This window comes from Brassica napus, chromosome A6 (assembly GCF_020379485.1).
Source record: "Brassica napus cultivar Da-Ae chromosome A6, Da-Ae, whole genome shotgun sequence".
In the NCBI taxonomy this organism is placed as follows: Eukaryota; Viridiplantae; Streptophyta; class Magnoliopsida; order Brassicales; family Brassicaceae; genus Brassica; species Brassica napus.
The window spans coordinates 24804954-24818061 of NC_063439.1; the positions used below are offsets into that span (position 1 = coordinate 24804954).

At 36.0% G+C, this 13108-nt stretch overlaps 2 protein-coding genes across 3 annotated transcripts; both read left to right on the forward strand.

Annotated features, from left to right (window-relative positions):
• Positions 1-5346: 5346 nt before the first annotated feature.
• On the forward strand, positions 5347-8408 carry LOC106349244 (serine/threonine-protein kinase D6PKL3-like). Of its 2 annotated transcripts, XM_013789176.3 has the most exons (3): positions 5347-5738; positions 5940-6772; positions 7328-8408. In XM_013789176.3, the coding sequence occupies exons 2-3, from the start codon at positions 5955-5957 to the stop codon at positions 8190-8192; spliced, it is 1683 nt and encodes a 560-aa protein (XP_013644630.2). In that variant the 5' UTR covers positions 5347-5738; positions 5940-5954; the 3' UTR covers positions 8193-8408. The 2 variants fall into 2 exon arrangements, with proteins under 2 accessions (XP_013644630.2, XP_022543587.2); XM_022687866.2 differs by lacking the exon at positions 5347-5738 and having other exon boundaries at positions 5803-6772.
• A 1369-nt stretch (positions 8409-9777) lies between these two features.
• Positions 9778-12285, forward strand: LOC106349245. Its single transcript, XM_013789177.3, has 5 exons — positions 9778-10119; positions 10191-10264; positions 10709-11014; positions 11103-11186; positions 11633-12285. Exons 1-5 carry the CDS (start codon positions 9793-9795, stop codon positions 11925-11927), a joined length of 1086 nt encoding a protein of 361 aa, XP_013644631.2. The 5' UTR covers positions 9778-9792; the 3' UTR covers positions 11928-12285.
• Positions 12286-13108: the final 823 nt, after the last annotated feature.

Genomic DNA, 13108 nt, shown 5'->3' on the forward strand with positions numbered 1-13108 from the left:
TCAGCTATTAAAGTTTGCAACCTAGCTTTATTCACCCTATCGGCTCCAACATGTCATGCATGTATTGCATCCCAAACTGCTTTGGAGGTGTCAAGGTCTCCTGCATGCAAAATCAAGGCTTTTGGTATAGATTGAAATAATAACGCGATCGCCATATTGTTCTTGTCTTCGTCTTTATAATTACTAGGATCTATGGTTTCCAATACTTTGATTACCTTAGAGCAATTTTCATTCGCATGGATCAGGCCGTATAATTTGCAGAGTTTAGCATATGGCACTCAATAGAGGAAGAACCGATCTCTTTGGATTTAGTTTCAACTGCCATGGTTCGAATTTGTCAAAGCTCTGATACCAAATCTAGAACGTAAAACTCAATCAACTAATGAGAATAATTCTTTTATTATTAGCTTAAGGAAAATAACACAAAACCTTAACTTCTAATCTCACAAGTTATATACCACAACCTTAGCATCTCCTTATATAGAGAATTAGGTAACTCCTAACCTCAATAGGTAATACATAATTGGATAATTTTTTTAATCATGTATATTTAGATATCTCCTAGATATACTTAACTTGACAACCAAGTTATTCCAAGCTTCCCATGAACATTATTAAAGAGGATGCAGGGTGGTATAAAACGGTGTGATAAACATTTCAGTCATGAACACAATCTAAAGCTCAAAGATGATGACCTTGTCTATGATGAAAGCAATCGATGGTCAGGAGTCAGAATATCCTCATCCATCCTACATATGTACACACGAATGTGACTTCGTTTTGCATGAAGTTTCTGATAATCTTCATACAAAGAAAAGTTCATCCCTCACGTACACCCTCACCGATTGACTCTATCTACTACCCAAAACATTCTCTATTGTATATGTAGCCAACAACCTTCTATGGTTTCGTATACGTGCATGAAGGTTTTATAATTATGTACGAAGTGCTTCGAACGTTGAGGGATACATCCAGGAAAGTCATTCGCATGAGCGACTAAGCATTTTAAAGTGTCCAACAACTTGCTCAAGCTGCGCGCAAAATAGATCTATTATGCTTCCGTTTACTGGTAAATGTGAAGACTTCTTTTTATGTTTTGGCTCTGCTACTCCGCCCAAATTGTTAGTAAGGCACATATACGACAAATACCCCCTGTCGTTGCAGTACATCGAGCATTCACGTGGAGATTATTGGTGCGAGATATGCGAGAAGAGAACAGATCCAGAGACGGCCACGTTGACACCAGTGTTCCGCCTACTGTGAAGGTCCATCTATCTTTAAGAAGAATGACATGTTTTTCTGTTCTTTGAATTTTATGACGTACCATGTAGAAACTCATGTTCTTGACAACTTTGATAGACTTTCTTATTGATTTAGGTTAAACCTTATACATTGATACACAAACGATAGTTCATAAGCCTAATGAGAATAGGATATATCATAAGTAGAATGGTAGTTATCCTACAAGAATAATGGAAATAGTATATTATATCATTATCCTAATATGACTCCTAATAGTTTTTTGTTCTTTGAATTATATGGTGTACATTGTACATTCAGAAGTTTAGATAACAATAGTATTTTCAAATGAACGGACTTCAGCCTAACAATAGTAAAACATTCATGTTTTGGACTCCATATTGAAATGTATTAAAACAATTATCACAATTTTTTTTGTGGCCTCGTTCTATATAAACCTCATCATTCTATTACATCCAATATATTTTTCCTTCAATAATATGTGGCTTTGATAATCAAAGTTTAATTTGATAATAAGCAATGTGGTTTGTGTCAACTACCGTACTACCTTCCCAATAGACGCAAGACCATATAATGAATGCACTGGGAGAAAAAGATGCGCCGGCGGACGACAAGATCCCTCGTCTACCCATCCACGTGTTGTTGCCGAGAGTTCACGTGCGTCCATGTGAAGCTTTTGGTGCGACGCCTCGATCGTAACTTCCGTTTACTTCATTAAAAAGTTGGTCAGTCTTAAGTGTATTTTAATAACTACTAGGTAATAATCCGCACTTTGCGCGAAATAAAATTATTAATTTTGTTATTTTTTAAAATAAAAAAATATTAGGTTTATTTAATTTGGATATTACTTTGGTTTTAAGTTAATTTTTGGTTTTTAATCTATTAAAATATGACTATCATTCTAAATCAATATTTATTTTATTTATTTGGTTAAAATGTTTGAAGTTTTTTGATTTTTTAGATGATAGCCAAAAACTATTATTATTTGTTTGATTTTATGTTATATGAGTTTTAGACAGTCCTGATATCGAACCAATGATTTCATATTATAATTTCTAAATGCATGAAAAATAAAATCAAATTTAGATAATAATTGGAAAAAAAAGTATTAAGACAAATTATTTCATTACAATTTGGTCGATGGTGAAATGAAACATTGAAAAAAAATATTCCAACTTTCAAGAGAATTAAAATCCTCACTTGTAGTGAATATTTATTTATATGTGCTCACGTCAATGTGCACATGTACGTAGAGCTGAGAAAAAAATATCTGTAAATTTTGATTTGATTTGTTATCATTCTCGATTGAAACAGAATAATCTGGATATTCGTAGCTCTACGAAGAAAAACAAATACTAATATGCAATATCAGTAAAAATGAAGCAAATCACAAATACTAATTTTGAAAAATGGATATCTGATCCGATCCGTTATATGCATATATATATATATATATTTCATGAATTAATTATATAAGTTATATAAATATTATATTTTATATAAGTCTACCATATTATTTACTAAATTTATTTAATTAGTTATTAGTATTCAAAAAAGTAAATAAGTTTTTTTTTGTAATAAAATTTTATTATTTTATACTATTTAGATTTTTATTTTATTTTTATGGACCGAATCAAGTACCAACTAAAAATCTAAATTTTTCCAGATATCCGGGACACCGAATATCCAGAAAGCTACGAATCGAATCAAATCGGATAATTAGTTATTTAGACGAAATAGATCGGATCACAATACCTCCAAAACCATGAATATCTGATTCGTGTCCACATCTACATGTATGTGTATGTAAAAATATATATATAAATGATTGATAAATATTTAAAAATACCATTAGTTAAATTAAAAGATATTTTTGTTCAAAATGACACATGAAAGATAAAAGATATATTTAAAAATCTTTTGTCAACAATTGATTAATGCTAATATTTCATTCAACATGGTTAAGTTAATGGATTTTAGACGATTATCGTAATTTTTCTAGAAATGAAGAGGTTGATGGAGAAGGATTGTAGATGCTGTACACATCCATTTTTCTTTCTAAAACTTTTTTTGTAAAGCGATTATGTTTTCTTTTAAAACTTTAATTTATAACAAAAAAAGTAAGCAAATTTATGATAGTTCTAGAAATCAATTTTTTACAGTTTTCATTTACTTTTTTTTTATGTCTTTGAAAATAAATCTACAGTAAAATAAAATAAAATCACAACAAAAAATTACAGCCTAATTTATAAAACAAACTACATAAAGTTACAGTATCAACCAATCATACACGAAGGATGACAAAAAAAAATCATACACGAAGAATAGTATAATAGTATGATTTTTATTATTTTTTATCAACGCTGGTTCAATGTACCAGCCGTCTCGAATACTTAGGAGGACATGTTTCGTGATATAAAATACTCTTAACTAAAATTCACCAACAAAGCTGCATTGGTGCAATTAATATCTAATGATTATGACTCCATGTATAATTAATCTCATTGAATAGAAAATGTTATCTGCAAATCGATATCTGAAACCAATAATTTGTGAAAATGGATAACCCTTGTCTCGCATATGTTTCTATACTAAAGTACATAAATTCATTTATCTATTTTTCACTCACAAATTACATTATCAGTTTAAAGAGTAATCCAACATAGACATTGTTTTTTGTTTAAAGAGTAATCCAACAAATTACAAGTCGTAAAAAATGAATTTCTAACATCCAAATCCAATCAATAATTATATCCAATATAGTAATTAGTGTCTTATCCCAATATAAAAATGCCAAAACTTAAGAAAAAGTGGACCAATTAGTGAATCAAAACAGCATATAATAAAAACAAATTAAATGTTAAAGAAAAAATATTGTTCTTCAACAAAAAAAAAATCATGAACTTAAACATTTTTCTTGAATATGTCATAAACTTCAACCATAACGGAAATGAGCCGACCTAATGTTCTTCTTCAGATTAATTTATGAATACTGATATGGAATGATTTTTCATTCTGGGAGTTCAGAAAGTAAGTTTGAATATTAAGGATTAATGTATCTGAAACAAATAACAATAAAACTTGTGGCAAGATAAATAAGTTATTCCTCCTATTTATTTTCTAACATTCAAGTCACAAAACCGGGTGCAACGCAAAAATAACATAAGGAAGAAACCATTTAAATTCGAGTAAGGTTCCATATAATCCGATTAGTCATTTAGTAAGAGTGATCGTGGTTGCGGGAGTCGCAATCACTAGTCATGCGTTCTTTGTTTTACTAACTTTTTAGTTAAAGCTTTTTCTATGGGCTTGTTTTTCAATCCTTTTCTTTTTTTTTTTTTTGCTAAACTTGTTGCTATCTTTTTCGAACTTGTGGATTAAAATCCATATTCTGTAATGTTGTTTATGTTTAATTTGAAAAACTTTAGCCAAATTTTTTTTATAAGAATGAAGTCTACATTTTGAAGGTGTTAATAGAATTCTATGATATTTCAGATTATGACCTGATTTTTTTGTGGGTTAATCTATACCTTTTACCTTGTTTTGATCCCTAAAGTTATTTGTATTCTGACAAACTTCTTTGGCGCATACGGCCATCAAAACTGAAATTTGCATATCCATCATATTTCTATCAACTTTTGCCCTTTCTAATACTAACACCATGGTAAATTTAACCTATTAAACTTTTAATGATTATTTACTAATTACTGTTTCTATAAACTGAACTTTATACGTATGACGATATGAGCCTTTCATAGGATAGGATTATAGGAATATAGTGGTAAAGCGTGGCCCAACAGTCCTCTTGGTTCTTTTAAAAATCTTTTATGGAGCCACAAAAACTTAAAAATGTATACCACATTCAACCAAAAATTGGATTTATTCACACTTTCATATAAAAATAAAACTATTCACAGTAAGAGACATCAGTCAATTTTATTTTTAAAAATTTTGAACTCAAGATTCATCGAATATCGAATATGCCCAGAATTAGTGTGATGGCCCTATGTGTTTATGACCCTACTATTAAATAGCTCAAACTTGATAGCATAGAAATAAACAAATACACAACCGAGTGTATAATATAATCCACTAACTAGTGCTCAGAAGCGGCTCTCTACTTAATTACAGTAGTTAGCCTTTTCCTAAACAAACAATTACAACAAAACAAAGAAAAGAAAGCAAAGAAACAAGAAACATTGCTTTAGAGGGAACATCGCAAGATCGAGAAGTGTAAAAAAGTTAACTTTCCCATTAAACGACGAACAGATTTCTATTTTCTTATTAATTTCTTCCTCTCTTGTCTTCGTCATTCACCTGAAGAAAAAAACAGAGGAGAGAACGAGCAGAAGCAGCTCTATACCTTTCTTTAATCGTTTCTCTCTCTCTCTCTATAAGACATTGATGGGATCGGATCTAGAAGACTAACTCGTTAACGAAGAAGAAAGATTCTCGATCAACGTCAAAAAAAAAAGCAGGTTATTTCAAAAACGTTTCTCTTTGTGAAATTTTCGCGGGAAAAAGACTCAAAAACGCTTTTTTTTCTCGGCGGTTACTTAGAATCGTTGTAGTTGATGAAGTTTAAGCAACCTCCTAATCTTTGCTGTGTTTCCTTTTATCTGAATATAAAAATCGTTTCTTTATCTCACTTTTTTCGCTTTCTTTCCTCTGTTTTGAAGCATCGAACACCTTCAATGGATCCTTCAATCGATCACGCTTCTTCATCTTCAAAACCAAGAATCACTCAAGCTAAATCCAAACCCTCCGTTACATCACGTTCCATCGACTCAAGAGCCACCAAGAAACAAGAACCGCCATTAACAGCAACAGAAACTTCCCCTGAAGTTTACGAACAACACTCTGTTTCATCTCACATCACACAGAAGACGAAGCATAAGAAGAAGAAACAACCCGAGCCTAGATTCTACCCGAGCCCAACCAACACTTTCTACACAGCGCCTCTCTACACAGAAGCCAAGCAGAGCTTCAGCGACTGCGCGAGCACGCTCAACGTCGGAGGCATCGATCTCGAGAAGATGGGTGTGTTAACGTACAGAGGAAGCACGGGGAGCGACGAGAGCAGCTCGAGCGGGTTGAGCAACAGCGCCGGTTACAAGCCTCACAGAGCTAACAACGACAAGCGTTGGGTCGCGATACAGGAGGTAAGGTCTCGGGTCGGGTCGTCTCTTGAGGCTAAAGACTTCAAGCTTGTGAAGCGGCTTGGAGGTGGCGACATCGGGACTGTTTACTTAGCGGAGTTGATAGGGACGGGAGAGACTTTCGCTGTGAAGGTGATGGAGAAGGCGGCTATTGCGGCGAGGAAGAAGCTTGTGAGGGCTCAGACGGAGAGGGAGATACTACAGTCGTTGGATCATCCGTTCTTGCCTACTCTGTATTCGCATTTCGAAACGGAGAATCATTCGTGTCTGGTTATGGAGTTTTGTCCCGGTGGTGATTTGCATTCTCTCCGGCAGAAACAGCCTGGAAAGTACTTCCCGGAACACGCTGCTAGGTAATAGAACTCAAACTCAAAACTGCGGTTTGCGTTTTAACAGTTTAGTGTTTGCATTCTCGCGGTTTGACGTTTGCGTTTTGCTGAAAAAACTGCGGTTTAACGTTTGCGTTCTCGCGGGTTAACGTTTGCATGTTGCTGAAAAAGCTGCGATTTTGATGTTGGTTTGAGTTCTCGTGGTTAAACGTTTGCGTTTTCCAAAAAAGTGGCGCTTGTGATGTTTGTGTTGCGTTCTCGTGGTTAAACATTTGCGTTTTGCTGAAAAAGTGGCGCTTGTGATGTTGGTTTGCGTTCTCGTGGCTAAACGTTTGCATTTTGATGAAAACGTTGCGATTTTGATGTTGGTTTGCGTTCTGGAGGTTTAACGTCTGCGTTCTCGCGCTTTATCGTTTGCGTTTTACTGAAAAGTAGCTATATTGATGTTGGTTTGCGTTCTAACCGTTTAACGTTTGCCTTTTACTGAAAAAGTTGCGATTTTGCCGTTAGTTTGCGTTCTGGAGGTTTAATGTTTGCGTTTTGCTGAAAAAGTTGCGATTTTGATGTTTTTTTGTGCAGATTCTACGTTGCAGAAGTGCTTCTAGCGATGGAGTATCTACACATGCTAGGGATCATATACAGAGACCTTAAGCCAGAGAACGTGTTAGTACGTGAAGACGGACACATAATGCTATCAGACTTCGATCTCTCCCTAAGATGTTCAGTCTCTCCAACCCTAGTTCGATTCGCAGCGACCACCACACTCGAATCCAAACCCTCAAGCTACTGCATCCAGCCGAGCTGCATCGTCCAGCCAGACTGCATCCAGCCAGTGTGCTTCACTCCACGGTTCTTATCCAAAAGCAAGAACAAGAAGAAACTAAACGAGTCGGCGAGGCAAGTCAGACCACTCCCGGAGCTCATGGCTGAACCGACAAGCGCACGGTCCATGTCCTTCGTCGGAACACACGAGTACTTAGCGCCAGAGATCATCAAAGGAGAAGGGCACGGAAGCGCGGTTGACTGGTGGACGTTCGGGATATTCCTGTACGAGCTTCTGTTTGGTAAGACGCCGTTTAGAGGAGACGTGAACAGAGCGACGCTGTTTAACGTGGTTGGACAGCCGTTGAGGTTTCCGGAGCATCCTAGCGTGAGCTTTGCGGCTAGGGACTTGATCAGAGGGTTGCTTGTGAAGGAGCCTCAGCATAGGTTGGCTTATAGAAGAGGAGCTACTGAGATTAAGCAGCATCCTTTTTTTCAGAGTATTAACTGGGCTTTGATCAGATGCACTAACCCACCTCAGGTTCCACAGCCGCTGAAGATTCTGGATAATGCTCAGAGTCAAGGACATGGTTGTAGCCGTAGTCAAGGAGATGGTAAGCCGCCAACTGTTGTTGTGGATGTGAAGCCTTCTGGTAATTATTTGGAGATTGATTTCTTCTGATTTTGTCTGTCTTTCTCATTCTTGATTCTACGACGGCGTGTATGTTAGTCAAGTGTATAATGATTTTTTGCTTTTTGGATTTGTCTAGACTTTGGTCTGATGTGTGTTTTATCTTACTGGATGACTATGTTTGTGTCTTCACATTATGGTGACGTTGTACATATTGGAAACAAGTTTCCTTTAATCCAAGAATGGAAATGTTAATTTGCTTGTCAATCAAGTTTTATTTTGTAAAATCGCAAAAGTATTAGTATTTCTCTTTAAGTATATAAAATAATCTAAAATTTTGAAGGAACCTTTTTTAGTTGGAATAATTTTGTATATATTAAATCAACATTAGTCGTTAGAAATTTTGATTGGATGAGTAAGTTTATTGGCTTTGTGTGATTTACATGGGGAAAAAAGGCTCATGTTTGTGAGCATTTAGCAGCGAATCTGCACATACACCAAAATACGAGAAATAAAATGTAAATTACAAATCTCAAAAGAATGTCTAGTAATTGTTCAATTACGAGCTAGGAAAAGACTAGTTGGGAGGATCTTCAATCATTTTGAGCAAATTTATTTTTATCTGTCGCAATCTGAATCGATGTAATTAATACACATATCACAAGTTACCTAAAGGAGTAGAGGTTCTGTGTACTCGCCTTAGAGCATCCACATCAATGAACCCCCTCTTGGGGTTCATCTTTTTAGTTTTTTATTATTAAAATTTGTTTCTTTTTCTTTTTGGTTTTTAAAAAAAAAAAAAAAAAAAAAAAGTTAGACCAATTGCGGGCCGCCACGACACGTGGGGCCCGCGCTACAGTGATGAACTTTAGGAGAGAGGGGTTCAACCAAGAGAACTTTAAGAGAGAGAGGGTTCATGGGATTGAATTATTTTATTATTTTTTTTTTCTTGGTTTTTGTGTGAATTCCCCCCATGAACCCTCAATGGGGGTGCTCTTAACTCCACTGATACAACGTCTTTGATTTGCCTACATTAACCATTTGAGTCCACACATCGGTCCAAGATTGATCCACAATACATCAGTTTGGTGGATATGGGGGTACTCTAGAAACCAAATGAGATTGGAAATCAACCATTTCTTCTTCACATTCCTTTTGATTTGCTTACTACTATGCACCATCGCTTTAATCGAAAGATATTTGTGGCAAGATTTCTTTTCAATTAATTTTTTTTTATCAAAGAAATATTTTTTTTAAAAAAAGAGGAAATGTGAAAATATAGATACAAAACCAGTAAAAAAACTTCTTAAATTTATTTCTAAAGTAGAATATATTTTTGTGAAAAAACAACTGTCCGGGTTATAGTCAGACAATTAACATGCAAAACGGATTTAATATTCTTAACTGATCAAAAAAATAATCAAGAGTATTGGTCTAACTAAAGTAATCGTCAGTCACTGACGCAGTTTGACGGACGAGTAAAGTGGTAGGTAGGTTAGCAAACGAAAGACGGTGAGATGCGGTAGGTACAATGCTTATATCACCAACCAGTCATTTTAATTTCAGGCCCAATCTGCGTGGGGATGGGAGCGACGGTTGTTAAGATTACACGAATATAAACCAAACTTTTCTTTTATTTTCGTAAATATAAATGATAACGAAATTTCTAACACCTTCATTTCGATCCCTTCGCTTCTTCAAATCTCCTCTCTACTTCTGCAAAACCCTAAACTACTCTTCGATGGCGGAGGTAGAGAGCAACGTTAACGCTGCACCGGTCTCGGACGACGAGCTCTACGGATTTAAACGGCAGGAGATGTACACCGGCACACTCGCCGGCTCCGTTGCTCCGTACGGTCGCCACGTTTTCCTCTGCTACAAGAGCCACGAGAGCTGGCTTCCTCGCGTCGAAGCTGAAGGTCTTCCGCAGCGTTTCGCTAAGTCGTTCAAGGATCGTAGAGCTGATTTCGCTGTTAAGGTATATACACTAACCGTTTTGAGATTCGTTTTCCGTAGCTGCTGATTGTTGAAGCGTTGTGTTGTTGTTAGACGAACTTGACGGTGTGTGGTGGAGGTGAATCGGATGGAGATGTGTTGATTTTCCCTGAGATGATCAGATACAAGTGAGTTTCGATTCTCAGCTTGGTAGTTCGATTTCTATGGACCGTTAGGATTGATTGATTTAGAAACTGTAGATACTTAGATTCTAGGTCTTTTAATTGTAGAGATGATGGTGTTGAGCTCGAGATTAGATCTGAGAAGCTAGTTTCTGATCATTCTGTTGATGTGCACTTACGTTCTTGATCACTTTAATTAGCAATCGTCGTTGTTTCTTTCTCTTAGGGCGATTAAGATGAATCGGATGGAGATTTGTTGATTCGAATTCATGTTTGATTGTTCGATTTGTATGGACTGTCACCATTGATTGATGTAGAAACTGTAGATAGTCAGATGATGGTGTTAAACTTGAGATTGGAAAAGTTAGTTTCAGATCAGGCTGTTGATAATTGTTTTTGGATCTTGTAGCCATTTTGGTTCTCATCCTTTGTACACTTGCTTTCTCTTAGGGCGATTAAGGAGACTGATGTGGATGCTTTTGTGGAAGATGTGCTTGTTAATGGGAAACCGTGGACCTCTGGGGTTCAGGAGGAGCTATCAGGTTCCTTTGTGTTTGTGTGTGCTCATGGAAGCCGGGACAAGAGATGTGGTGTTTGTGGACCAGCTCTTATGGAGAAGTTTGACCAGGAGATTGGCTCGCGTGGACTCTCTGGGAAAATCTTCGTTAAGCCGTGTTCTCACGTCGGTGGGCACAAGTATGCTGGAAACTTGATTGTTTTTAGCCCTGATTCAGATGGAAATGTTTCTGGCCACTGGTAAGAAAATGTCTTTTATAAGTCAGAAAGGAAATTGAACTGTAACAGGGGATCTTATGCATTATTGAATGGTCTTGTTATTATGTAGGTATGGCTATGTGACTCCTGATGACGTGCCTGCAATGCTTGATCAGCATATTGCAAAAGGAGAAATCATACAAAACCTTTCCAGGTCTGTTTTCCTGCTTCTTGTTTTCTAGCTTGTTGCAGATATATCTCAGTTAAATCAGCCTTACATTTCCTCGTGTATATGGTATAAAGTTTTATATCTTACATCCATGCTTGTAAACTTTGCACTAGATGTATACCTTCGTCGTGTTTAAACCGATAATGCTTTTTGAGAAAACTTTTGTTTGCTAGTGAGAATTGCAAGTCCGTATTATGTCTAGCCAGTATGATACTGCAAGGAATTGCTAGAATCACAGTGAACAAGTTTCTCCTTATAGACAGCAAATGGTAACATGTAATGTGTACTTTGGCTGAGGTTTTTCTTTGCTGAACTAGGAAGCTCATAACTCTTCACTCACTAACTTTAGCTAAAAAAAAATTGTCAAGGGACCTTTCAGGTTCATTCAACAATTTTTTCAGTTTTCAGTATCTATATAACTTTTGCTTCAGGGGGAAGATGGGACTAACACCCGAGGGTGAGGAAGCTGTGAAAGAGGATGAACATAAAATCCCAAACGGAAACGGCGTACAAGTGGAGAAGAAAGGATTCACAGGAGGTTGTTGCCAAGGTGCAAACGGAGTTTCATGTTGCCAGGAGCAAACTCCAGAACCAGTCAAGAAAGAAGGATCCGTGAAGAACTGGTTCAGGTCGATTGAGAAAGAAGAGCTTCTGTTGGGAGCTGCCGCAGTTGGGGCTGTAGCAACCATAGCCGTGGCTTACAGCATTTACAGGAAATCAGGTTAAGAAACCACACTGCTCGATGACACTACAAGAAGAGGTTACAACAAGTATGAGACTTTATTTTTGGTAGCCATATTATAGAAGTAAAGGAAAAGAAAAAATATGGAGGTAATATGATCTCTTGAAACCACTTAACCATCATTTGGTCTGCTGGGTTATATCGGTTTGGTAATACAGGAATGGCTGTATACACTGCCTTTGAATAAATATATATGGCATTTTCCTCCTGATTTTATGTGTTTTCGTTTTGGCTTTAAACGAATCGGTTTAATTGGCTGTATAAATCGAATTAGACATGGATATATCAGTTTCTTCTATGTTTATATGCGGTTATGGATATAAACTAGCCGTTATAGATTTACTAATCTCCCTCTTAATTTTTTAGTAGTGTCATCTCAATCAATTTTTTCAATGTTCAAAAAATTGTTAGGGCGTAATTAGACTTTTTGTAAGAGAATGTTTGATTAGATGAATGTCTAAGACGCTTTTTTGAATCTCTAAACTATTTTTTTTTTTAATGTTCAAGAAAAATTGTTTCTTTGAAATCTAGTTTGCTGCTGCCTAGACCAATTCTTAGAGCACTCATTTTTCTTATGATAACAAAGAAACAAATGTTCTAAATAATAATAAAAACTGATAAAGAGAAAAAAAAAGACACTGGAAAGTACAGAAGGACACGGTCGTGGCGTAAGTAAATGGATCCCACCTATCTCCTTCTTTTGGGCTGTTACCTCACCGACGAGATTTTCTACGGACACTTTTCAGTTTTGGTCAAAAATGTGAAGAAAGAAACAAAGAAAATGACACAAGGGGATCTAGAATTCATGTAAATCCAACCAAAGTTAGCTCCAACAACCCACTTACCACGCAATCTTTGGCTCAGTAATCAACTTATTCGGAACTAACTTACACTGTAATCTATTTTTCGAAGTTAGTAATGTTGAAATCGGCTAAGCAAAAAAAGTTACATGATATCGAGTGTATAGAGTGTCATTATGTCATTACTAACTTCAAGTTAAATCAACTTGACTTAATACGTACGCCAAGTCAAGAAAAAAAAAATGCTACTGTATAGAGTGTCATTATGTCATTGCCTTACATCTTTTCGTGACTTATGTGATTTATTGGATAAGGTATTCGTTCGAAAGCACAATTGCAGCCAGTTCAGTTTTTTGTGCAACAAT

Coding starts and splice junctions, on each gene's coding strand:
- LOC106349244 (XM_022687866.2), top strand. CDS start 5,835: ATGAAGTTTAAGCAACCTCCTAATCTTTGCTGTGTTTCCTTTTATCTG. Junction 6,773..7,327: donor TTCCCGGAACACGCTGCTAG/GTAATAGAACTC, acceptor TTTTTTGTGCAG/ATTCTACGTTGCAGAAGTGC.
- LOC106349245 (XM_013789177.3), top strand. CDS start 9,793: ATGATAACGAAATTTCTAACACCTTCATTTCGATCCCTTCGCTTCTTC. Junction 10,120..10,190: donor GAGCTGATTTCGCTGTTAAG/GTATATACACTA, acceptor TGTTGTTGTTAG/ACGAACTTGACGGTGTGTGG. Junction 11,187..11,632: donor ATCATACAAAACCTTTCCAG/GTCTGTTTTCCT, acceptor CTTTTGCTTCAG/GGGGAAGATGGGACTAACAC.